This window comes from Schistocerca gregaria, chromosome 5 (assembly GCF_023897955.1).
Source record: "Schistocerca gregaria isolate iqSchGreg1 chromosome 5, iqSchGreg1.2, whole genome shotgun sequence".
In the NCBI taxonomy this organism is placed as follows: Eukaryota; Metazoa; Arthropoda; class Insecta; order Orthoptera; family Acrididae; genus Schistocerca; species Schistocerca gregaria.
The window spans coordinates 198891087-198917153 of NC_064924.1; the positions used below are offsets into that span (position 1 = coordinate 198891087).

The 26067-nt window shown below is 36.6% G+C and overlaps 1 protein-coding gene across 1 annotated transcript in view; it reads right to left on the reverse strand.

Moving 5' to 3' along the window:
- Positions 1-26067, reverse strand: part of LOC126273286 (adenylate cyclase type 10-like) — a 156490-nt gene that overhangs the window by 15847 nt on the left and 114576 nt on the right. The window contains exon 5 of the mRNA XM_049976830.1: positions 21349-21486. Within this exon, the coding sequence (XP_049832787.1) occupies positions 21349-21486 (138 nt within the window). The remainder of the gene's footprint in view (positions 1-21348; positions 21487-26067) is intronic.

Sequence of the window (26067 nt, forward strand, 5' to 3'; positions counted from 1 at the left end):
TCAAGGTATTCTAAGAGAATATTTTACTAGAGGAAGACATAAAGCTTTTATTTAGCTCAAACATATTCAAAAATACCTAAACAGTTAGTCAAAGATTTTAAATTTTTTAAATATATTCAGAAACTATGATAGGAATTTATATCATATTAACCATGAGTTGGTTGGTGGAGATTTAAAGTTTGAGCATTGTATAGAAATATGTACTACATCTTGGAATGATGAATTTGCATTTTTCACAGTAGATATGTCTTGACAAGTTTAGAAATAAAATACAACATTTCTTAACAACTTAAACATGAAATAAATCAGCGCACACTCCACTGCAGAGTGAAAATCTCATTCCGGAAACAATCCCCAGGCTGTGGCTAAGACATGTCTCCACTATGTCCTGTCTTTCAGGAGTGCTAGTTCTTCAAGGTTTGAAGAAGAGCTTCTGTAAAGTTTGGAAGGTAGGAGACGAGATGCTGGCAGAAGTAAGGCTGTGAGTACCGGGCGTGGGTCGTGCTTCGGTAGCTCAGATGGTAGAGCACTTGCCCACGAAAAGCAAAGGTGCCGAGTTCGAGTCTCTGTCGGGCACACAGTTTTAATCTGCCAGGAAGTTTCATGTAATAAAACATTAACTTTAACATTAACTTTAATGTAAAATGACAAACCTGCACATAAATGTTAAACATACACATTAAACATAATTAATGTTTTTTCTACCTTAATAAATGTTTGCAAAGTATGATGAAGAAGTTGTTAAACAAGCTAAACAAAATAGAAAGAAAGCTGAAGAATTAAGAGAACAATATAAGGTTTGGAAAATGAAACCAAGAACATAATATGAAAAATATGAAAAGGAAGATCAACCTGTTATTGATGCTATTAAAATACTGAAACAAGGTACTGAAGGTTTAGATGATAATGTTTTAAAAGCAATTGAAGAAATCAGAGAAGTTGAAAAACAATTGATTCAATATCGTCAATATATAGAAAATTTTGGAGACTTATCACCAATTAAACCATTAGAAGATTGGTCTGATGATAATATTTCTGGAAAATATGATTATACATGAAGTGAATCAGAAATTAAAGATATAAATAATAAATATGAACAAGAGAAATAAATGAGGAAAACAACAGAAGTGAAACAATGTAATAATGCTACAAAAATTAAAGAGGTACAGTATGGCAATTATAATGCAGATGAAGCACAAGCAAATGTTGGTAACAAAAATGTTAATAGATGTAAGTGAAAGTATGTTAAAGTATATTAAACATAGTGAAGATTCAACTTTAAGATTAAAACCTGTTGAAGCATTTAAATTTGTTGGTAAATTACCTGTAATATTTAATGGTGATAGATTAAAAGTTGGTGTGAAAGAATATGAAGGTACAGATTGATTAATGAATCTTTGAACTAAAAAACAAATTATTATAGATGATTTAAATGAAAAGTTTAATTCTGTTGATCAAATTATGCAGATATATTGTATCTCCCAGGAGCACTATATTCTGAAAGTAATCCAAATAAAATCACGTAGTCATAAAAAATATAATATACTGATAAAAGCAATCCTTAATGTATAATTTCCAAAAGGATATCAACGACCATCATCAGATACTTCATCATCAAGTGAAGCTATAGGTTATGGTTTAATCAAAAATACACAGAAAAACCCATTGAATATGTTTGGTTAAATGATGAGGCATTTAATTGATAGATTAGCAATTATTCATGGTGACTGTTACTGATGTCTTTTCGAAATCTGCTTGGGCTATTCCTATTAAAGATAAAACAGCTAAAAATATAGTTGACACTTTTCAAAAAATATTTATCGTTAAACAGCCACATAATTTACAAACAGATAATGGTAAAGAATTTTATAATAAAGAATTTAAAGAATTGTTTAAGATATATAAAATTAATCATTATTCAACTTTTTTAGAATTAAAAGCATGTGTTATTGAACAATTTAACAGAACACTTAAGGAAAAAAATGTGGAAGAAATTTGCTTTACAAGAAATTATAAAGGGATAAATTTGGTTAAGATCCAATTGATGAATATACACTCCTGGAAATTGAAATAAGAACACCGTGAATTCATTGTCCCAGGAAGGGGAAACTTTATTGACACATTCCTGGGGTCAGATACATCACATGATCACACTGACAGAACCACAGGCACATAGACACAGGCAACAGAGCATGCAAAATGTCGGAACTAGTACAGTGTATCTCCACCTTTCGCAGCAATGCAGGCTGCTATTCTCCCATGGAGATGATCGTAGAGATGCTGGATGTAGTCCTGTGGAACGGGTTGCCATGCCATTTCCACCTGGCACCTCAGTTGGACCAGCGTTCGTGCTGGACGTGCAGACCGCGTGAGAAGACGCTTCATCCAGTCCCAAACATGCTCAATGGGGGGACGCATCCGGAGATCTTGCTGGCCAGGGTAGTTGACTTCACCTTCTAGAGCACGTTGGGTGGCATAGGATACATGCGGACGTGTATTGTCCTGTTGGAACAGCAAGTTCCCTTGCCGGCCTAGGAATGGTAGAACGATGGGTTATTTTTATTTAATTACTGGTACTTTAAAAGCACACCTCATATGTACACAGTAAGTGTATGTCACCTTCATATAAAGTTGTGATCTGTGGAAAACATTAGCTTGGCTTGGGTAGGTAGGGTGGCCATGAGTAAGCACAGTTGCAATGTTGCTTGTTGCCAGAAAGGAGAATTCCATTCAGCTACCAGTGAGGTGACAGCACATACGGTTCACATCCACACTGTCGCGGCATGCTACCAGTGTTAAAGACTGCGATGGAGCTCCGTATGCCACGGCAAACTGGCTGACACTGACGGCGGCGGTGCACAAATGCTGCGCAGCTAGCGCCATTCGACGGCCAACACCGCGGTTCCTGGTGTGTCCGCTGTGCCGTGCGTGTGATCATTGCTTGTACAGCCCTCTCGCAGTGTCTGGAGCAAGTGTGGTGGGTCTGACACACCGGTGTCAATGTGTTCTTTTTTCCATTTCCAGGAGTGTAATAACACAAAACATTCTACAATAAAAATGAAACCAATAGAATTTAATGAAAAAATTTAAAAATTAGTAACTTTATATCTTGTTGCTTCAACTGACGCAAATGAGATAGCTAAATTTGGAAAAGGTGATAAAGTAAGAATTTGTAAGCTTAAAGGTCTTTTTAAAAAAGAATACAGCTAATTAGTCAACAGAAGTATTTCTAATTTAAGATGTGATTCATTCTAACCCAATTATATAAAAATTAAAAGATATAAAAGGAAATTTTTATGAAAAGAGCTACAGAAAACGAGTTATCAAGATATATACTTAGTTGAAAAATTTTTAAAAAGTAAGCTAATAAAGTTTATATTAAATGGTTTTGATATTTCACATAATAGTTGGATAAATAAAGATAAAGTTATTTTATAGAACTTCAATTTGATTAGCACTAATTATATCATTAATCCATTGCTCTTGTGTATAGTTATGCCAAATATTGAAATATATGACAGACAATTCTCAAATTATCTTTCATTCTTTGATACAGATTTATTGACTCAGGATTATAAATAAGTTTTCATATTTTTTCAACAATTGGATGTCTATCTTCGATTTTATATACCGTTTCTGTAAATTTTTTCGTTGTGTTCTAATGACATAATAGCTATAGTCACATACATCTTCAAAAAATTTTAAAAGAATGAATGTTGGTTTTAACTGTCAACAATTGTTTTACGGACTGCATGTGGTAATAAACTACTTACTTTTCATTTCTTTTACCTACTATTCCCGAAGCAATATTAACTGTTTCTCTCAAATTTGGAATACAATCATCTTTCATTACAATTCCATCATCTTTTAATTGAATTATATCTGTGTTTAATTTATACACTTCTTGTAGCTGTTGTATGCAATTATCTTAATGTTTTATTTGATATTTGTAAGCATCAATCATCTCTCTTCTAATCTTATATTCACAATGTATTCCAACTGATGGTAAAACTTCATGAGTAACCCTTTTTTTAAATTGTTGAGGTTCTTCTTTACAAGATAAAATCAATGAATATAATCCTGACAGATTAATGAATACATTGTTTTCTACATTATATGATAGATCGTCCAAACTGGACAGTCCAGGATTTTCCAATATTTTTTTATCATCTTCATTAACATGATTAAAAAGCTTTATGTGTTTGATTATATTCTAAAATATGAGCAACATCTTTCGCTTTAAACCATGGTATGTTTTCTTCATCAATAATCATAAAAACTTGTTTACTGTTGTATGTAAGCTTGTTGATGAACATATATACAATCGATTCAATTTAAGATAAATATTTTTATTAGTTTTAAAAAATATATTATGTGTAATTTGTAATTTGCATTTATTATTAAATTAAATTGTAAATGAAGAAATTTCATGTATTATATTATTTTTAATTCTATTTAAATGAAGATATTTCTGTTATTGCTGTATGTGAAAATATCAGAAGCTGCAGCGGACTTAAAAATGTAAAAGAGTAAGGTAGTTTAATATTTTATTAATTATGGTTAGTGACATATTTCACCAAAACTGAAATAACCCAAGTTAGTGATGAATTATTAAGAGAATAATTAATGTTATTTCAACTAACACACAATCTTGAGGTTACTGGTGGATTAAAAAAAGGAACATTACATTTTATGAACAAACCAAGATGTGGTGTAAAAGATTCATTTGACAGTTTTAGAACTAGTATGAATAAATGGAATAAAAAGAATATATAATGGAATTATAAAGGAGCAAATAATAAAGTATTAGAATTAACAAATGCTGCTTTTAGTTTATGGCAGAAACATAGTTGTATTCAATTTATTCATTATGTCAATCATCCTGATATTTTTATTACTGGTAAATGACGAACACATTTATATGAATGTAATGGTCAACACTGCCAAAAGGAGTTATATGGAAAAGGAAATGTGTTAGGCCAGCTTTTTTTCCAAATAGGAATAATGATCCATTACAAATGCATATGGATAAAGATGAAAACTGGTACTGGGAAATTGATAAAAACACACCAAAATATAAAACACATCAATTTGAAGTTTTAGTACATGAAATTGGCCCTGCATTAGGTTTAGAACATTCAGATGTATTTGAATCAATGATGTATTATTACTATGGTTCACATTTAGAATTGTCTCAAGATGATATGGATGCTAATCAAAGTTTATATGGAAAACAAACAAATACACCAACACCAGCAACAAAAACAACAACAAGTACTACTACTATGTCACCTATACCAATTTAATCTTTATGTGAACTTAAAAAAATTGATCACCTACTATTTGCAAATGGAATTTTGTATATTTCTCATTATGAGTGGGTTTCGATAAATGAGAATAAACCACAATTAATAACTAATTTGTTCAAATCTTTACCCCAACATTAAAAAAATAGATAGAATATATCAAAGACAAAATGGTAAAAATTGTAATATTTGTTGACAACATGTTTTATATGGTAAATTTACACACATTACAATTAATTTCGCGATACCCAAAACCAATAACTGCAACAGGATGACGTAAAAAAATTTTATTGACTAGTGTAGTAAACACTTATTCAGGTAGAAAATTTTTATTCTTTAACGAATATTTCTATGTAGAATTAGATAAATGTACTTTTTAGACATTAACCACGGGGAACCATAACTAGAAAATTTTCAGGATTACCACCAAAAATTAAGTCTGCGTTTAGATACCCAAATGGTTTCTTGCCTTTTTTTCAAAGATTATATTTTCTATGAGTAAAACGAATTTACAAAAAAAAAATTGTTAGAACTGGTACCACTGATTAATCTTTGTTTGGTATTGATTATCATAAAACATCTGAACGAATTCATAAAGTAATAAATATATTGAATGATACTGTACACAAATTAGACAACTTAACCTTTTTATAAATTTATTAAAAATTAATTCTTATAAATGGAGAACCAAACGAAATGCGATCTAGACTAAAATAAATTTATGTACTAATGGAGGTATGTGAAAAAGATATTGATTGACCTATTTGTTTAAGTGATGAAAATAATGATGAATTCGTTAAAACAATTTGCAATAAAAATTTTCATAAAGAATGTTAGATGAATGGTTAAAGCAAAAATAAAATTGTAGAACTACTATTAAAAATAAAGTACCAGAAAAACATGAAAAACTTGATGTTAATGCTATGTTTGATGTTTTAGATGGAGACACTTATTATAATGATGATTATTGGTGATGATTATATAAAAATAATTAACTAAATAATTTAAAACTATAAAAATTTACCTTTTTAATATTCTAATAAATTTCTTTTTCTAAATAAATGGAGCACATTCAAGTTCAAGAAGATTGTTCTGTGAAAACTAAATTTTGTAAACATTGTAGTACAAAGAAATCAATTCATAGTTTCACTTTACAAAAGTATACAAAAGATGGTTAGAGAGCTGTATGTAGACCATGTTTAAATAAAAATCAAATTCATTTTGTATGTGGAAAAAGTATTACTAAATACTATTTTATTGAACATGTAAGACGAAATCCAAGTGAAAAACATACAAAATAGGAAAATGAACCTACAGTAATAATGAAGAACTAGTACCTGAAGAAGAAAGGAAATGTAAAATATTTCAAGAAATTAAAGATGTAAATTGTTTTTATATAAATCCATCACATAAAGATAAACATAATAATAATTGTACGAAATGTACCTCAGAATATATTATGAATAAGAATGCTTTAACTTTAAATAATAATCATTTAAGGTTAACTATCTATCCATCAATTAAATACTTACCATTTTTTATTAAAAATAATGGATTTTTTTAATAATAAATACATGGCAAGCTAATTGATTGTTAAACTAATTGTTTAAAAACAAATTGTTTGTCAAACTAAATATTAAACTAAGTGATTGTTGAACTAAATGTTTAGAAACTAATTGTATAAAAACCAATTTTCAAAAACTAATTGATTGTTCAACTAATTCTCTTTTTGGTTAATTATTTTTGAAATAATAATACTTGTCCATATATTAAATAACTATCAATTTATTCAAAAAAATATTTTTAGAAATCAAATAAATTTTTTTGGTGATAAATAAAAGAGGAAAATGGAAAGTAACATTGCTGTTCAACTAGAACAAGTTGCTAATCAATTACAACGATATACTCTTGTAACACTTCGTGATTTTTGTAGAATAAATAAGTTATGAGGATATTCAAGTTTATGTAAAGCTCTTTTAATTAGATTTATCATTGTACAATTATTATTAGTAAACATCCAAATATTGTTAGAAGTGAAAGTAATACAAATATTGTTAAAAATAATAATATGTTTGAAGTAAGTGAAAATCATAAAAATTATTTAACTGAAGTTATAAAAATGTTGTTATTATTTGTATACCCGAAGAAGTAAGAGATAATCAAACAACTATAGTTAAAAATAATAGAGACAAAGTAAGTGATAATCTTTGGACAAAGTTACCATATTATATTTATGATGTTTTTCTAACTAATGAAGATAAACCATTAAAAAGAACATTCCCAGTGCAAATATATTTCTAAAACCAAAAGATATAGAAACAATTAAATATTACTTAGTTGAAAAGGCGTTTGAAGACAGATTACAAACTATTAATTTAGAGATAATATAGATGTACTTGATCCTAATCATTTCTTAAATGCAGTAAAAACAAAAAAAATTTAAGATTGTTAAAGACTATTTGAAAGTACATCACGGTGTGAAGAAAAATTTTAATTTCTACTGTGAACATAAACCACAAACAAATGAAATAAATGAAACAGTTCAAGAATTTTGACAAGAAAAACCAAACTAAACGATTTTAACAGAAAATGATTTTAATAAAAAATTCAAGTATGGGAAAAGCCATATTTTAGAAACAATATCTTATTTTCAACACCTGGATCAGGATGGTTATTAAATAGAATAATTGGTTTACAACTAGCAATTAACAAATATGTTCCTCTAAGACTCTCATTTTATATTGATTTACCAGATAACATTAGAAATAAATAAGCATGTGTTAATGTGAAAAATAATGATCAAAAATGATTTCTGTGGGCTATAAAATTAGCTTTGTGTAAGTAGATATCAATGCTGAAGAATTACAAAATATAGAGATGTTGGTCTTGATGTCAATAAAAAAAAACTCGAAAATATTCAATTTCCTGTGCTAGTTGATCATATTCCAAAAACAGAAAATATAATTAATATATCTATTAATGTTTATTCATTTCGTGATTAGGATGAAAATTATCAAGTGTACCCATTAAAAATAACGAAATCTAAAAAAGAAAAACAAGTAAGTCTACTTTATTTCAATAAAGATAATAATTCACACTATTCTTACATAAAATATTTATCTGGACATGTATCAAGTCAAATGATTAAATATACTGTAGTAAAATCTGTTTGTGATTTATGTTTATTTCAGTTTAATGGTAAAGAAAAATTAGACGAATACACAACAAATTGTTAAACTAATAAACCATTAAATATTGAAATGCAAGGTGAAGGAGCATCTGTATATTTTAAAAATTTTCAATTTACACAAAAGGTTCCATTTGTAATATATGCTGATTTTGAAAGTTTACTTTTAAAAATGGATGATTGTGGAACCAATCCTGAAATGCCATATGCAATGAAATATCAAAAACATGAATCAAGTGGATTTTGTTAATATATTAAATGTATAAATGGAAATTATAAAGATCCTGTTGTTTATAGAGGACCAAATGGTCATAAAAAATTTGTAGAATGTATATAACAAGATGTTGAAGACATTGGAAGGCATATGTTATGTAACAGAAGAAATGAAACCACTAAACTTGATGAATTCAAAATGTTTCTTAAATCTAAATTTTTTAATATAAAAAAAAGAAAAAAAAGTTCGTCATCATGATCATTTAACTATAATTATGTAATGTGTGTAATTTAAAACTAAAACAACCTGCATTTGTACCTATTAATTTACATAATTTATCTGATATGTTTTCATCTTTTTGTAAAAGAACTTGGATATGATGATAAAGAACTGGAACTAATACCAAATAATGAAAATAAATAATTTAGTTTTGGTTAACATACAAACAAATTAAAAATGAAATTTGTTGATACTTTTAGATTTATGACTTCTCACTTGATAATCTTTCATCAAATTTAAAGTAAAGTCAATTTAAAAAACTAAAAAATATATTTCTCCTGAATTATTTAACTTGGTAATTAAAAAAAGGTGTTAATCCATAAGATTACATGGATTCTTGGAAATAATTTTAAGAAACTCAATTACCAACAAAAGATAAATTTTATAGTGAATGAAATGATTGTGAGATAAGTGATGAAAATTATGAACATGCAATATTAGTATGGAAAAAATTCAATATAAAAAATCTTGGTGATATCTTGATTTATATCTTAAAACTGATGTATTATTGTTATGTGATGTTTTTAAAAAGTTTAGAAAAACATGTATAAATACATATAATTTAGATCCTTCTTGGTATTTTAGTGCACCTGGCTTATCTTGGGATGCAATGTTAAAAATTACTAATCAAAATCTTGAGTTATTACATGATTACGAATTTAAAAGATTATAACAATAAAGAAATATCAAATTATATAATGTACTTAGATGCAAATAATTTATATGGTTATGCTATGAATCAATATGTACCATATGATGAATTTAGCTGGGAAGAACGGAATAATTCTGAAATGTCAAGCATTAGTTAAAATGGATATATATTTGATGTAGATCTAGAGTATCCGAAAGAATGACATGTTTTACATAAAGATTTACCGCTACTTCCTGAATCAAAACTTGTTCCAGGTACAAATGAAAGTAAATTAATAACTACTTTAGATAAAAAGTGTAATTATATAGTACATTATAGAAATCTTGAGGAATGAAACTTATAAAAATACATAAAGTCTTAAAATTTAAACAATCTGAGTGGTTAAAGAAGTATATAGATCTTAACACATAGTTAAGAACTAAAGCTACAGACGACTTTGAAAAAGAATTCTATAAATTAATGAATAATTCTGTATTTAGTAAAACAATAGAGAATATAAGAAATAGACAAGATATAATATTAGTTTCAAATAATAAATTATGTGATAAACTTGTAGCTAAACCAAACCTTAAACATAGAACTATATTTACTGAAAATCTTGCTGCTATCCATATGAATAAAACTAAAATAATATTTAAAAAACCTATTTATTTGGATTAAGTATACATGTTTTATCTAAAGAATAAATATATGATTTTCATTATAGAGCCATTAAACCTAAATATGGAGAAAATCTTGAATTATGTTATCAAGATAGAGATGGTTATATTAACAATATTAAAACAAAAGATTTCTATGTAGATATGAAATCAATGATTGATTATTTTGATATAAGTGATTATCCAACAGATAATATAAATAATATTCCACAAGAAAACAAAAAAGTTGATATTAAAAAGAAAGATACATGTATTGAAAAATTAAGGAAGAATTTTGTGGTTTAAGAGCAAAACGTATGCTTATAAAGTTGGTGAGAAATAGAAAAGTGTCTAAAGGAATTAAAAATGTGTTGTTAAAAACATTATAAGTTTAGAAGATTATGAAGATTGTTTATTTAACAATAAAGAACAATATAGAAAATTTAATTTAATTAAAACTGAAAAACTTGAGATATATATCATTAAAGTGAACAAAAAAACATTAAGTCTTCTTGATAATAAAAGATATATTTTAAAAAATAGAATAGATACATTACCATATGGGAATTACTCATTATTGAAAATCTAATAATAGATTATTATATACAAATCTGATAAAATTTATTCTATATAAATGGAGACTATAATCAAGAAGCTTAATGATGTTAGTGTCTTGAAAGAGATTAAAAAATAACTGAACTAGAGATAAATGTTTTATATGATGTTACTGACTGAGAATATTTAAATACTAGATATGGAGAAAAAATTTCATGATAAAGAGTTAACAATGTGAAATTCTTTAAAGAATCATTTTTAACTGATTTCCTTACACTCAAAAAGTAGCTGAAAGTAAATTAATTTTCTTACCTATCTGATTTAGGTTTTTTGTATACAAACAAGAGTCTAAATTTTTATACCCTGAAATCATATTTACCTCACCTAAACAATCTTATGTTTGCTAAACAGAAAGTAAATAATTTTATGTACTTGTTCTTTAATATAATTTTGAAAAACATGTTTTTCACATTAGTCAAAAATAGGTCAATTTTTTGGGGTTATGAAAATTTTATAAAAATCCTTTTTTAAAAATATGTTTCGAAAATAATTTTAAATAACACATTATTAACAAAGGTCGAAATATAGGATTTTATTTTGGCGCTAAGAAAAAGTTGAAAACGTAATGATTTTTATATACTTACTCTTTAACATAATTTGAAAAAACACTGTTTTCACAAAATTCAAAAATAGGACAATTTTTTGAGGTACAAAAATGATGTAAAAATGCCTTTTTTAAAAATTGTTTTTTTATTATTATTGCTATTACCTAATTTATTTAATTACATTACATTCACTTAGGGGAAATGTATGTAAAATACATTAATTTTTACTATAGTTATTATTATATTATGTTATGTTAGATTATATAATATTATATTACATTATATTATTATTATGTAAAAGGGATAGTAGATTCTTTTTGTATGTTCTGGGTAACTAGGTAAATTTGTGAAAAATAAAAAATTGTGGGTGTTAACAAAAAATTTTTTTATAAAATTGAGCTAGTGAGCCAGGACATACAAAATCAATCTACTGCTATCTGAAGTGAGGAACCTGCTGAGACTTGATCATATAGATCTCTCAAAATGGAATAGTATATTTTCTGTAGTGCCTTTCATTTCCCTTTCGCTCTGGGCACTGTATTGAATAAGAACCTCCCTCAACTTTGGATTTGCCATTTTAACCTACCAGTGGCATATCTACTAGAGGCATGCAGGCATATTGCCCATGTTTTTTTAATCCGGTCTTCTAACTCATGATTTACTAACAAGGAAGTGTTCAAATTCCACTTGAATAGGCAAACCGGCTGTCTTGTTAGATTTATGCAAGCTAAGACACTTGAATTGTCTGAAAACTACGTTTTAATGGTTTCTACTTTTGTCATGAAAGTTTCAAGACTTCTAGAAATATATAGCCTATCAATCCTGCTACGTGATTTTGCCATGACATAAGTGAACTGAACAATCGAGGGCTATTTGATTTCCCATATATCCTTTAATTTTAATCCAGTAACTAGTTATTTTATTTCACTTGAGAACTTAATATTAGGTAACTGATATTTTTGATTTAAAACACAATTAAAATTACCTCCAAGTAATAACTGTCTTGGAGTTTTTCTTAACAAGTATATCAGGTCATCTTTGAAAAAAACGTACCTGTCAGTTCGATGAGAACTTGTTGAAGGGCCGTACAAGTTGATGATAGTCATATCATAGATATTTAGTCCGATTCCCCTTCCAGATTCCAGTCATTCCACCTCGCTTACTGTAATCCCTTCCCTCACCAAAATAGCTGTTCCAACACTTGTTTTAGGAGACAAATTTTGAAACAGACAAAACCGGGAATTACCAAATCCGAAATAAGAACTTCTTGTAACAGGGCAATATCAGTCAAGGATATGTACAAAAATTTCTTAAGGGCCGATAATTTCAAACCGGTCGTAATTTTATTTATGTTTATACTGGCGACAGAATAAGATTGCGTCATTGTGCTGTCACTATGTTGTTGTTTTGATGAACTAATTTAGTTTCCTGTGGTTCAGGGTTCAGTTCAGCTGTAACAGTTTTCTCAGAAGGCTGAACATGGTATAACACTTCAATCAGTTTATTAGTTACTATCCCGGTTTTTTTTCTACTGATGATGTTTTTTGTTGTACCGCAAGGAGACTGATATCGAAGTAAACTTCTTGATTTTTCCTCCAGTGATTCGTATGGGACCGTTTCGGACCGAACATTCTTTGGGCTTGGGTCGCCCCTACTGAATTTTCTATTCCCTTGGTTACGAGCTACAGTCTCATTTCGTTGCGTCGGTATTTTACTTCACGACTTATCTGGAGCAGCAGCAGATGCTTTCGCAATTTTGGTTGCTGGTGCCTGTCCCTTAGGTGTTGACCGTGATTTCAGTTTGGCCACCACTTCCTTGTTCTTTATTAATTTCACTCACTTCCTGATCGAGGGAAACGAATGTAGATGCAGTTTTGCAACCACTCCCTGAATTTGTTTATTAACAGATATCTGCTGATCTTTGCAGTCGGCTACTTCACATTTTGTTTCTTGAAAATTAATGCTGTTTACACCCCCTTCATTTTATTCTACTGTATGTGCATTATCTTTCTGTTCATTAGTTTCCATTTGTATTTTGCCTTCATGTTCCTCTGCCTCCACATCGCACTGTTTTTGCTTGCAAAGGGAGGGAGTGGGACGAGACAGCTCGTCCTCTGAACAACTATCAGTTATCTCCAGAGGTCGTTTTTCTGTTGCATTTCAGTTTCACGAGCAGTGGCAACAGGGTTTCCTTTTATTGTTAACGGGGGTAATTGACTGTTATCGTGAAGGCAGACATCAGCTTGGCCCACTGCATTAACATACTCAACCAGTTGATTCCGGGCTATTCTTTGGTAACAGATGGTTTAAGATAAGCTTCTGACGCTGTATCAAATTACTTTTAAGAACAATAGTTCGCCCTGGACATTCCTGTCTGAAGTGGCCAGTTTCATTACATATATGGCATGTAGCTTCCTGACCTGTACAAACAATTTGTGCCTTATACCATTTCTATGCACAAAATCTACTTCATAGTCTCACTTTCGTATCACTTTATCAACAGTCAAAGCACTGATTAACTTGACAAAAACACAGTATTTTTCCTGATCCAGTTGCCAGGTATGGACGGTTTCAGAATTTAGACCAATTACCTGCGTAATCCAGTCATCTATTTCGAGGGATGTCGGCTGAACAGGACAGGATTCATTGCCAAAAGCAAATACCGGAGTATTCTTCCTGAGGTGCGTAGCCATGGTTAATCCAGCAAATCAATTTCGGTTGAACAACCGAAATTCCAATTAGCAGCAGCAAGACCAGAAAGAGTGATCATATAACAAGGAATAGGAACGAACACGGAGATTAACGGACGGACGGACGGCACTCTAGTACAGCGATGTAAACACGGAAATGCAGCGCAACAGTTAACAGCGGCCACTAGCGAGCGCGGCTGAAACGGAACTTGGCCACGCCAAACAACAGAAACTTAGAGCTCAACTCTCGTACTATTGCGCTGAGGAACCTAGCCTGACTTCATTGCCAAACGGTGCTGCAGAAGTCATAAATGATTGATGGTGTGGAAGGTTTCTAATATCAGGCTTCCCATAATTGCTTTCCAGTGTTACTTGAAAGTCCTAATACATTTCAATAATGTCTAACTAAACCATTTGTGGGAAAAAGTACACGAAGTCACTAGTAACGTCAGTTCACACTCGAGTAATATACGTAAGCAGAGCTGATGTCTTGATATTTAATGATTGTTAAACTCTTAACTTGCTTAAAAATAACACGTATTTTTAGAGAATATTGACCGAAAACTTTTTTTTTTAGGTAATCATTCACAGTAACAACCTAACCTTATTTCTAACAAAGGAAAATAGTCGTTTATGAACTCACTTTCCAACAAGGTGCGTCTCTGGTGATTCTTTAGTAACACAATCACTAAATACAAAGCTAAAACCGCTAAATATGTTTAAATTAACAAATTATAGGTGTACATAAACCACAGCTCATTGATCGACATGGCCACACTGAAATCCAAAACCTCTCGGTACAATTGTTGTAAAATCGGCGGGAGGACTGTTTGGTAACAGGTCTCAGAAGCTTACTGAATAGTATATTTCGATAAACAACCAAAAATGACGTGACTACCGAGACAAAACAACTACTCCAATCGGTATGAACGATTCAGAATAGGACCCCTGGGCACAGATCTGACTGTAGCCGTTGACAAAGCTGCCCTGGGCAAACGGCAAGAGCTGCTACGGCTCACTACAATGATGGCGGAGGCTGCTTCCCTTCAGTGCTCTACATGGGGTCCACAAGTTGCACAGTCAGCCATGTCGTGGGCTACTGGTGCAGCCATCACATGCAGCGGCCACTTGCCATGGCGTGAATAGGTGCACTACGTCTGCAAGGACGGCAACTGGATGCTGATGCAGTGGATTCCAGCAATACAACTGAAGCTGAGCCACACACGCACACTGCATGGTGCCTTCACCGGGATCGGTAAAAGGCTGGCTATGTACCTTTGATGCAATAAAGTCAATGACACACTTTCCGAATTTTCTCTGCATGCTTTGGTGTGACTCACTATCTTTCCCAAACCATACCTTTCAGTCATTCTGACACAACTGCAGTGACTTGCCGATCTTTCAAAGTGCCGCCACACAGTTACGCGCGTCCTCTACATGCGGCGCTGTCTGCCAGCAGTGCAGCACCAGCGTCACCTAAGTGGCCAGCCAGCCAGCGGCCACTAGACTCGGACTCGGTTATGATTTGACTGTTAAAGTGTACAAACGTCTTACTCTGTTTACTTGATCTGTAACTTTCATGTATTGCGTCTTCCTTGAAATATATTTGTTCAACTTGAAGTTATTACAATTGGCGACAAGGATGGGATTTTTCTTTTCCATTGTTGACGCACATGTTTCCATGGCTACTTTAGTGCAACTATTGCAAGGTCTCATAGAACAGCAAACGCTACTCACAAATGCGATTCGTGATTTCATCGCAGCATCAAATGCGGGGCGTCTCTCGTCGTTGTCTATACCTACTTTTCCTCCTTACGACGAGACGGTGGAAGACTGGTCTGATTACGAAAAACGTCTTCGACAGCACTTCTTGGCATTTCATGTTGCGGACGAACAAACATGTAAGTCTCTGTTCCTTTCATGGATTTTACCTCAAATGTATCGGTTTTTGTCGCAATTCGCTCCTTTGAAAGATCCTGCGGCTTGTCCATTGCTGAAATGTGCTCACTTCTGTCCATCTATTTTCAAAAGCAAACGCATGTGGTAGCCTCTCGAGTTGCCTTTTATCAATGTCAAAAACAACATAATCAATCCTATTGCGCTTGAGCTGCTGAACTTCACGGCTTCAGTAGAAAGTGTCAATTTGTTACTGAAGTTCACAAAGAATTCTATGCCGATTCCATGGTACGGGATGCTATTATCCAATTGGCGCCCAACAAAGAAATTAGGCAACATGCCCTTCAGTTGGCAAATCCGACTCTAGATGAAGTCCTATCCATCGCTCAGTCTTTTGAAATTTCTCGCGTCGTTGGAGCGCAAATAGAGGCATGGAGTGACGTCGGGGAAATACAACCTCTGTGCGATGTTGACAAAGCGTGTGGCATGTCCCCGCTGGCCGACGTAGCCGCAGTATGCTCCCAAGTGCAGCCTCCACCTAACCGTAAAAAAACCTCTAAGAAACTGCAGCAAAATCCACAGCAACTTCCTTTATGTCCGCGGTGTTTTACGAAACATTCACGAGAAGATTGTCCACAAAGTTGGGCTGTATGTCACAAATGCAAAAAAAAAAAAAGGGTCATGTGTCATCCTGCGGCTTGTCCATTGCTGAAATGTGCTCACTTCTGTCCATCTATTTTCAAAAGCAAACGCATGTGGTAGCCTCTCGAGTTGCCTTTTATCAATGTCAAAAACAACATAATCAATCCTATTGCGCTTGAGCTGCTGAACTTCACGGCTTCAGTAGAAAGTGTCAATTTGTTACTGAAGTTCACAAAGAATTCTATGCCGATTCCATGGTACGGGATGCTATTATCCAATTGGCGCCCAACAAAGAAATTAGGCAACATGCCCTTCAGTTGGCAAATCCGACTCTAGATGAAGTCCTATCCATCGCTCAGTCTTTTGAAATTTCTCGCGTCGTTGGAGCGCAAATAGAGGCATGGAGTGACGTCGGGGAAATACAACCTCTGTGCGATGTTGACAAAGCGTGTGGCATGTCCCCGCTGGCCGACGTAGCCGCAGTATGCTCCCAAGTGCAGCCTCCACCTAACCGTAAAAAAACCTCTAAGAAACTGCAGCAAAATCCACAGCAACTTCCTTTATGTCCGCGGTGTTTTACGAAACATTCACGAGAAGATTGTCCACAAAGTTGGGCTGTATGTCACAAATGCAAAAAAAAAAAGGGTCATGTGTCATCTGTTTCCAAATCCGACCATATACATGATGTTCATGAACATGACGCTAATTTTGATTCTGTGTTGTCTGTCAATTGTACTTCTTCCCTTTCAGCGCAATTATTCCTCACTGTCCAAATACTTGGGCGATATGTTCGCATGCAGGTGGATACGGGTTCTGCTGCCATTATCATCAATTCTCAGACGTATCTTCAGTTGGGTTCTCCAATCCTGTCACCTGTCACTAGGCAATCACGGACTTACAATAAACAGAAGACGTCTCTCTTGAGACAATTTGATGCTAAGGAATCTTACAAATCTATCGTTCACAATGTTCCCATATTTGTGGTCGACCATAGTAACGCAGAGAATCTTTTTAGTTTTGATGCCTTTCGCGTTTTTGGGTTCTCCATGGATGACTCTGTCAATATCGTCATTGATGCTATTCCTTATGCTCAATTGGATTTCTTGTTGGCAACATTTTCGTCCCTTTTTTTCTCCTGGGCTAGGCCTACTTTGAAGCTCATATCACGCTCAAACCCACTGCTCAGCCTAAGTGTTTTAGGGCTCGGCCCATTCCTGTGGCCCTACGTGATCAGGTCAAATGGGAGCTGGATCGTCTCACTCCTTCAGGGGTCTTGCTTCCTGTCACTTCCAGTGAGTGGTCTTCTCCTGGCATTGTCGTTGCTGTAAATGCTCAATGCCTTATCGATACTTACCCTATGCATCGACCTGAAGAATTATTCACTAAACTTGCTGGAGGCCAGTATTTTTCTAAACTTGACCTGTCAGAAGCTTATCAACAACTTCCTCTCGATGCTGCTTCCCGGCATTTTCTGGTCCTTAACACGCCTTTCGGCCTCTATCAATACTAATGAGTGCCATTCTGGGTTGCCAGCACCCCTGTTCTCTTTCAGCGATTCTTGGAACAATTATTGCTCACTGTCCCTAGGTGTATAAATTACCAGAACGACATTGTTGTCACTGGCTCCACCACTGACAAACATATTCAAAATCTCCACACACTTTTTCATGTCTTACAGACTGCCGGTCTTAAGTGTAATCTTCAGAAATCAAAATTTTTTCAGGCATCTATCACGTACTTGGGGTATTCGTCTGCTTCGGCAAACTGTCGTTGCGATCAGTGCCCTTCCTCACTCTACATCTGTTAAGGAACTGCAGGCCTTCTTGGGGAAAATAGCATACTATCACAAGTTTTTACCGTCTGCTGCTTTGGTGGCTCAGCCGTTGCATCTCCTGTTGCATAAAAACGTGCCTTTTCACTGGTCCGCGTGATGCAATGCGGCTTTCCAGAAATTGAAGACTATGCTGAAACAGGCCCCGTGTCTGGCTACTTATCGATTTGGCCAACATCTTGTTCTTGCCACGGATGCCTCTCAATATGGGGTCGGTGCAGTCCTTGCGCACCGTTTTTCTGATGGTTCTGAACAACCCATTGCTTATGCCTCCAAAACGCTCACAGATGCCCAACAAAAGTATTCTCAAAATGAAAAAGACGCTTTGGCCATTATTTATGCTCTTCATAATAAGTTCGGTGTTTTTCTCTATGGATCCAAATTTCATCATGTTACGGGTCACAAACCACTTGTTTCTTTGTTTCATCCATCAACGTCACTTGCCAACAAGGCTGCACACCGCCTCCAACATTGGGTTTTAACTTGTCTCGTTTCAGTTATGAGATTCATTTCCAGCCGACGGCTCAACATGCGAATGCTGATGCACTGTCTCGTCTTCCCATGGGTCCTGATCTGGCATTCGATAGGGACGAACTTTTGTGTTTCCACCTGGATGTTGCCAAGCAGCGGGTTGTGGATGGGTTCCCCATCACTGGGGACCGGCTGCCGGCTGCTCCGGGTTCTGACCCTACACTCTCCCAGGTTTTACGCTGTATTCAGAAGGGTTGGCCAGATCATCCTTCCAATAAGGCTTCTGATCCATTGCGGAACTAGTAATCTTTTGCGTTACCGCCTGACGGCTAGGGATGGTGCTATCCCACTTTCCACCGAAAATGCTTCGCTGCATGTTGTGGTACCTGCGTCTTTCTGTGCTTCAGTCCTGTGCTTCCTTCGCAAAGGGCTCTGGGGTGTCTCTCGCACAAAATGTTTGGCGCGCCGTCATGTGTCCTGGCTCAGCATCGACTCTGGAATCACACACATGGATGCTGCCTGCGGCCCTTGTGTGTCACAGGCCGCTGCCTCGAAGTCATCTTTGTCACTGTGGCCTTTGCCTGAGAAGCCCTGGGAGCATATTCATGCTGACTTCACAGGACCTTTTTTAGGTACTTATTGGCTTATCGTTATTGACACCTACTCTAACTTTCCTTTCATTGTCCATTGCACGTAGCCTATCACCGCGGCATCCACCAATGCACTAGCTCGCATTTTCTCTTTATAAGGCCTTCCCTCTAGTCTTGTTACTGATAATGGTCCTCAATTTGCTTCTTCTCATTTTTGTGCCCGTCACGGCGTCATGCATGTCAAGGCCCCTGCATTCCATCCACAGTCAAACGGTGAGGCTGAACAATTGGTCCGCACATTTAAGGCTCAGATGAGGAAACTCCTGACTTCTTCTGCTGCTGATGATGCGCTTCTCCAATTTCTGGCTTCTTACCGCTTCATCCCCATGGTTGACCACAGCCCAGCTGAGCTCTTACATGGCTGACAGCCCAGCACGCTACTTCACCTTCTGTGGCCTTCCACGGCCGCGTGGGTGTCTTCGCTTGGCCAGTTCACCACCAACGACTTTGTATGGGTACGGGCATATGGCAGGCGGCCAAAATGGAGTCCTGGCCAGATCTTACAACACCGTGGCCGACGCCTGTATGAAGTCCAGATGGACATGGGTGTTGCAGTGCATCATCTGGACCAGCTTCGGCCTCATGTGCCAGCGACACCTGTTCCGGATGCCACTATACCACCTTCGGCTCTCTCTGATGCTCGGGATACTGGAATCTCTCATTACTCACAACGCAGTCCTCTCACCATCATATCGGTGCCAGCACAAGAACTGACGCCACCAGGAGACATGCCCATGCAGGAACCAGATGACCATCAACTGTCGGAGCAACTCTACTTACCTCCTTCTCCTACGGAAGCGGACACTTCGCCCATGTCTCCTATTATAACAACTGCACTTGCCACAACGTGCAGATTGGTGCACGGGGCCCCAGCAGATTCGACCCCCACGTCTCCTATCATCTTGAACCGTTATCATCAGTGACACTTCCGTCCGTACAGGAAGCCTCCTCCTTGAGACTTTACAGCCAGTCAAACAACACCTATGGAGGTTAGAAATCTACAAGCCACCTCCATCAAGACCTGCACAAAAAATTCAAAGAGGGGAAAAATGTTGTGACTCACTACTCTTTCAAAATGCCGCCACGTAGTTACGAGCGTCCTCTACAAGTGGCGCAGTCTGCCAGCCATGCAGCAGCTGCAGCACCTAAGTGGCCAGCCAGCCAGTGGCCGCTAGACTCGGACTCAGTTATGACTTGACTGTTAAAGTGTAGACACATCTTACTCTAACTTGATCTGTGACTTTCATGTATTGTGTCTTCCTTGAAATATATTTGTTCAACTTGGAAGTTATAACAACAACCACTGAGCCGAGGGAGTTGTAACAAGATGAACTACTACATTTAAAAAAATGCAAGAGCATTGCATCATGCACAACTAGCTTTTGACTTTGAACTGCAAATTTACACTGTGAGAAGTTAAATATTCAGCTGAGGCATGGATGATTTCTTAACAAATCATTTTCGCCTTATTGTTCAGAAAAAATTAACAATAATTCAAATTGTAATTATCAAGAAGTCTAGGGCACATAGTTTTGGATTGTCCTCATCTTTTATGTAGGAATCATTTTATTTTCTTACTGTCTCTTTTTTCTCTGTAGAAAATGCATATGCCCATGATAACTCATTCACTGCATTTTCTACAAGTGGCAATGCATGTTACATATCAAACCCTTTTATAAGGTAACAACGCTAACAGAAATAAATTCTGAAATGATTAATAAAATGAAATTACCTTTGAGAGTAATTGACACACTTGTCACAAACTGCCCATGAGTCTTCTGTATACTAAAAGCACATCTGGCCACTTTTTTCGTTATTTCACGAATATCTTGTCTCTCATTTGGTTTCCATATAGATAAGAAAGCATCCCCTGAAACATTATTGTTATTTTATTATTATTATTATCATCAGCATTATTATTGGTATCACATGCCAATGAATGTATGCTCTGAATTATGTGGCATATTTCACCAGAAATTAACACTCAATTTTTGGCACAGATACTATCATTAAAGAGCAAATGTACCAACATACAACTAAAAATGCCAACAGAACCCTGCATTATGTTTGAATGTCAACAGTGTAAGAGCTTTTGGATCCTCTATGGGGCATTTATTTAAAACATTGCCAAATTTTCAATGAAAAAATTATAACATACTGCAATACACGTAGGAAAATATTTCATAGTATCATAAAAATTTCTTTAGATTTTTTATATATTTTTCTTGGGTTTGTTGTGGTCTTCAGTCTAAAGACATGTTTGGTGCAGCTCTCATGCTGTTATATTCTCTGCAAGTCTTTTTGTCTATTCTTAAAGACTGCAACCTATCTCCACTTGAAACTGCTTCCTGCATTTAAGCCTTGATCTGCCACCATAATTTTTACCCCAACAATGGCCTACATTACCAAATTAACTGTTGGTCAGTGCCATAGGGTTGTGTAAATGAAGTGCTATAGCATCTAACTTAGAACTGCAGCCAGAATTTCCCAGTTAAGTTTAAAACTGAGCAGAACATTACTGATTATGACTCAATTTTTAACAAAAGTAGCCTTACTCCTGAACAACCTTAACCCAGCTAGTGCTGAAATTTAAAGGCTGAGAAGCTACGTGGTAGTGCTGAATTAATATGTCACTAGGAAAATAAAAAGGGGTACCCGATGATTGAACATTGTGGCACAGATCCAAAAACTTCCAATGCTTATGTTAAAGTACTTAACTTGGACGAGTCATCAGTACAGCACTCAGGTCCTACCTCACAGCACTTATATTCAGCCAATCCATAAAATTCTTCCTAAACCAGCTCAACATTACTAGCACACTGGAAAGACTCTGTAGATAGGAAATGCTGGGCAGTAAGTTATTGGAGTCAGTTCAAGTGGTGGAGGAAAGACATTCCTATTGTGTAGGGTGCCTGCTGTAGCGAGAGTGCTGTGGAGAGTGTGTAGCTACCTAAGTCATATGAGAGGATCATTTCCTAGACCAGACTGTGAGAATTGCAAATCCTGTAATTAGAGAGCCATCACCCCACCCCACCCCCCATCCCCTCCCGAGTCCCTCCTGCAAGAGGAGGGCTCATAGTGAAAATGCCAAATGCATCTCCAGGGCATCAAATGCTGGACTGCAGGTACAGCAGGTCTGCTGTCATTGAAGGTACTCGAGTGGCACTGGTAGCTGGAAGAGCAGCACCTGCAGCTGTATCAGTGAGGTGACATGTTCTGTATCAGGTACTACCTGCTCTGTCTAGGGCTCTGAGTAGAGATCTGCGTTTTGAGTACTAGAAGCAAGAGAGAAAACAAATGGGAGGTATGTGGCTGCTTCTCGAGCCCAGGCACTGGCCGGTGTTACAGTGGCATTGGCATTGATCGTGATGGGGTTGGCCTCGGCGGTGTCAGTGTTGGCAGCATTGTAGCATCGGGAACAATGCTCGTGGTGTCTGGGACTGCACCAGAGGTGGTGGCATGAGTATTATTGGTGGCATCAATGGTCACGAGGGAGACCTCAACTGACAGCGATGCACAGGCATTGTGTAGGTTGAGCACAAATGATCATTTGAATCTATCAATAGAAACAAGTGACAGGGAACCACAGTGAAATGCTGTAAAGATTTCGTCATCTCTCTTCAGAATGAGGTGAGGGCCCAAGCACTGTGGATGATGTGAGGGCTGGGAAGCATTGATGCATAACATAATATGCATGTACACTGCAAGGTAATGCTGTATGAAAGTCTTGCACTCACCATGGCTTCAGTTTAACTGGGTCATGTTATCCTGAATCTACTGTGCATAAGCTGTGATACAGGTAGTAACAGCAAGAGGCTGCAGTTTGATAAAATTACCTGATAGGGGTAGTGGCTGCCAGTAAATCAAGTCAGGGACAGAGACCTCCAAGTAGGTCTTGTGTGCCACTCACAAACCTAGCGGGTCAAGTGAGAGGGTGGCAAACCATTTTACAGCATAAGACGTAAGGGTGTATTTCAATGTCCAGTAGAAATGTTCCATCATTCTGGGTGGGATGATAACTAGTGGTGGAATGTGCAAGGGTGCCCCAAGTCTCTATTAAGGTTCTTAAACAGACACTGAAGAATTGGCACTGGCAGTTCCATCGTAGGGGCAGTCAAAAAACAAAACCCAGAAGTTAATGAATGCTATGCCAAAAGTTTTGGCCAAAACATCTGAGATGGTAATGGATTCTGGTCAGAGCATTAACCAGTCTATAATAGTTAGGAGATAGTGACAGACATACGAAGATAGAAGAGGGCCAACGATACCTTTCAACAGCCAAGGAAGGCTGCAGGTACAGGAATGACTGTGGCAGTTGGCAACAATGTTATTGATGCTGGATATGTGGCATATAATATACCAGTTGAAAATTGTGCAATTTTTTTCTTACAGGTGCAACTGTGGGGGCAAAATTTGGACACTGTCTTCCTTGAAAAATCCTGTTGTAAGAGAGTGGTGGTCCATGACAAGTGAAAGGACATCCCTCAAGTGAAAAACGGAAGTACTTCACCATCCTGTAGAAGCAAGTAATTCCCCTTCACGCATGGCCCATTTAAACTGGTGCTCAGAGAGCTTAGCCGAGAAGAAAGCTAGCAGCTTCCATGTACCCTTGATGCACTATTGAAGGATGGTACCAATTGAAGATTGACTTGCATCAGAAACAATAGTCAATGGGGTGGCGGGGTTGGGGTATGCCACAGGGGCCACATTAGTCATGAGTTACGTCCACCGCACAGGCTTTTTCCCTTAGTTCAGTGACCCTGGAGTGCAGCAGCCACGTATTTGAGAAATCTTACCAAAAAGTTGGTCATGCTAAAAAATCTCCTAAGTTCCTCTTATGTCTTGGGGTGTGGAAAATCAGAGATAGCTCAAACTATTTCAGGCACAGGTCAATAGCCAGAAGCAGAATTAATGAGTCTTGGAATTCTATTTTGGCTACCTCAAAAATGCATTTCTCTAGATTAAAAATGACTCCTGCTTTTTCAAAGAAGGAAAAAATTTCCGGAATAAGTGGAGAAAATGAGGATGTCATCTAAATACACTCCTGGAAATGGAAAAAAGAACACATTGACACCGGTGTGTCAGACACACCATACTTGCTCCGGACACTGCGAGAGGGCTGTACAAGCAATGATCACACGCACGGCACAGCGGACACACCAGGAACCGCGGTGTTGGCCGTCGAATGGCGCTAGCTGCGCAGCATTTGTGCACCGCCACCGTCAGTGTCAGCCAGTTTGCCGTGGCATACGGAGCTCCATCGCAGTCTTTAACACTGGTAGCAAGCCGCGACAGCGTGGACGTGAACCGTATGTGCAGTTGACGGACTTTGAGTGAGGGCGTATTGTGGGCATGCGGGAGGTCGGGTGGACGTACCGCCAAATTGCTCAACACGTGGGGCATGAGGTCTCCACAGTACATCGATGTTGTCGCCAGTGGTCGGCGGAAGGTGCACGTGCTCGTCGACCTGGGACCGGACCGCAGCGACGCACAGATGCACGCCAAGACCGTAGGATCCTACGCAGTGCCGTAGGGGACCACACCGCCACTTCCCAGAAAATTAGGGACACTGTTGCTCCTGGGGTATCGGCGAGGACCATTCGCAATCATCTCCATGAAGCTGGGCTATGGTCACGCACACCGTTAGGCCGTCTTCCGCTCACGCCCCAACATTATGCAGCCCGCCTCCAGTGGTGTCGCGACAGGCGTGAATGGAGGGACGAATGGAGACGTGTCATCTTCAGTGATGAGAGTCGCTTCTGCCTTGGTTCCAATGATGGTCATATGCGTGTTTGGCGCTGTGCAGGTGAGCACCACAATCAGGACTGCATACGACCAAGGCACACAGGGCCAACATCCGTCATCATGGTGTGGGGAGCGATCTCCTACACTGGCCGTACACCTCTGGTGATCGTCGAGAGGACACTGAATAGTGCACGGTACATCCAAACCGTCATCGAACCCATCGTTCTACCATTCCTAGACCGGCAAGGGAACTTGCTGTTCCAACAGGACAATGCACGTCCGCATGTATCCCATGCCACCCAACGTGCTCTAGAAGGTGTAAGTCAACTACCCTGGCCAGCAAGATCTCCGGATCTGTCCCCCATTGAGCATGTTTGGGACTGGATGAAGCATTGTCTCACGCGGTCTGCATGTCCAGCATGAACGCTGGTCCAACTGAGGCGCCAGGTGGAAATGGCACTGCAAGCCGTTCCACAGGACTACATCCAGCATCTCTACGAACGTCTCCATGGAAGAATAGCAGCCTGCATTGCTGCAAAAGGTGGATATACACTGTACTAGTGCCGACATTGTGCATGCTCTGTAGCCTGTGTCTATGCGCCTGTGGTTCTGTCAGTGTGATCATGTGATGTATCTGACCCCAGGAATGTGTCAACAAAGTTTCCACTTCCTGGGACAATGAATTCACGGTGTTCTTATTTCTATT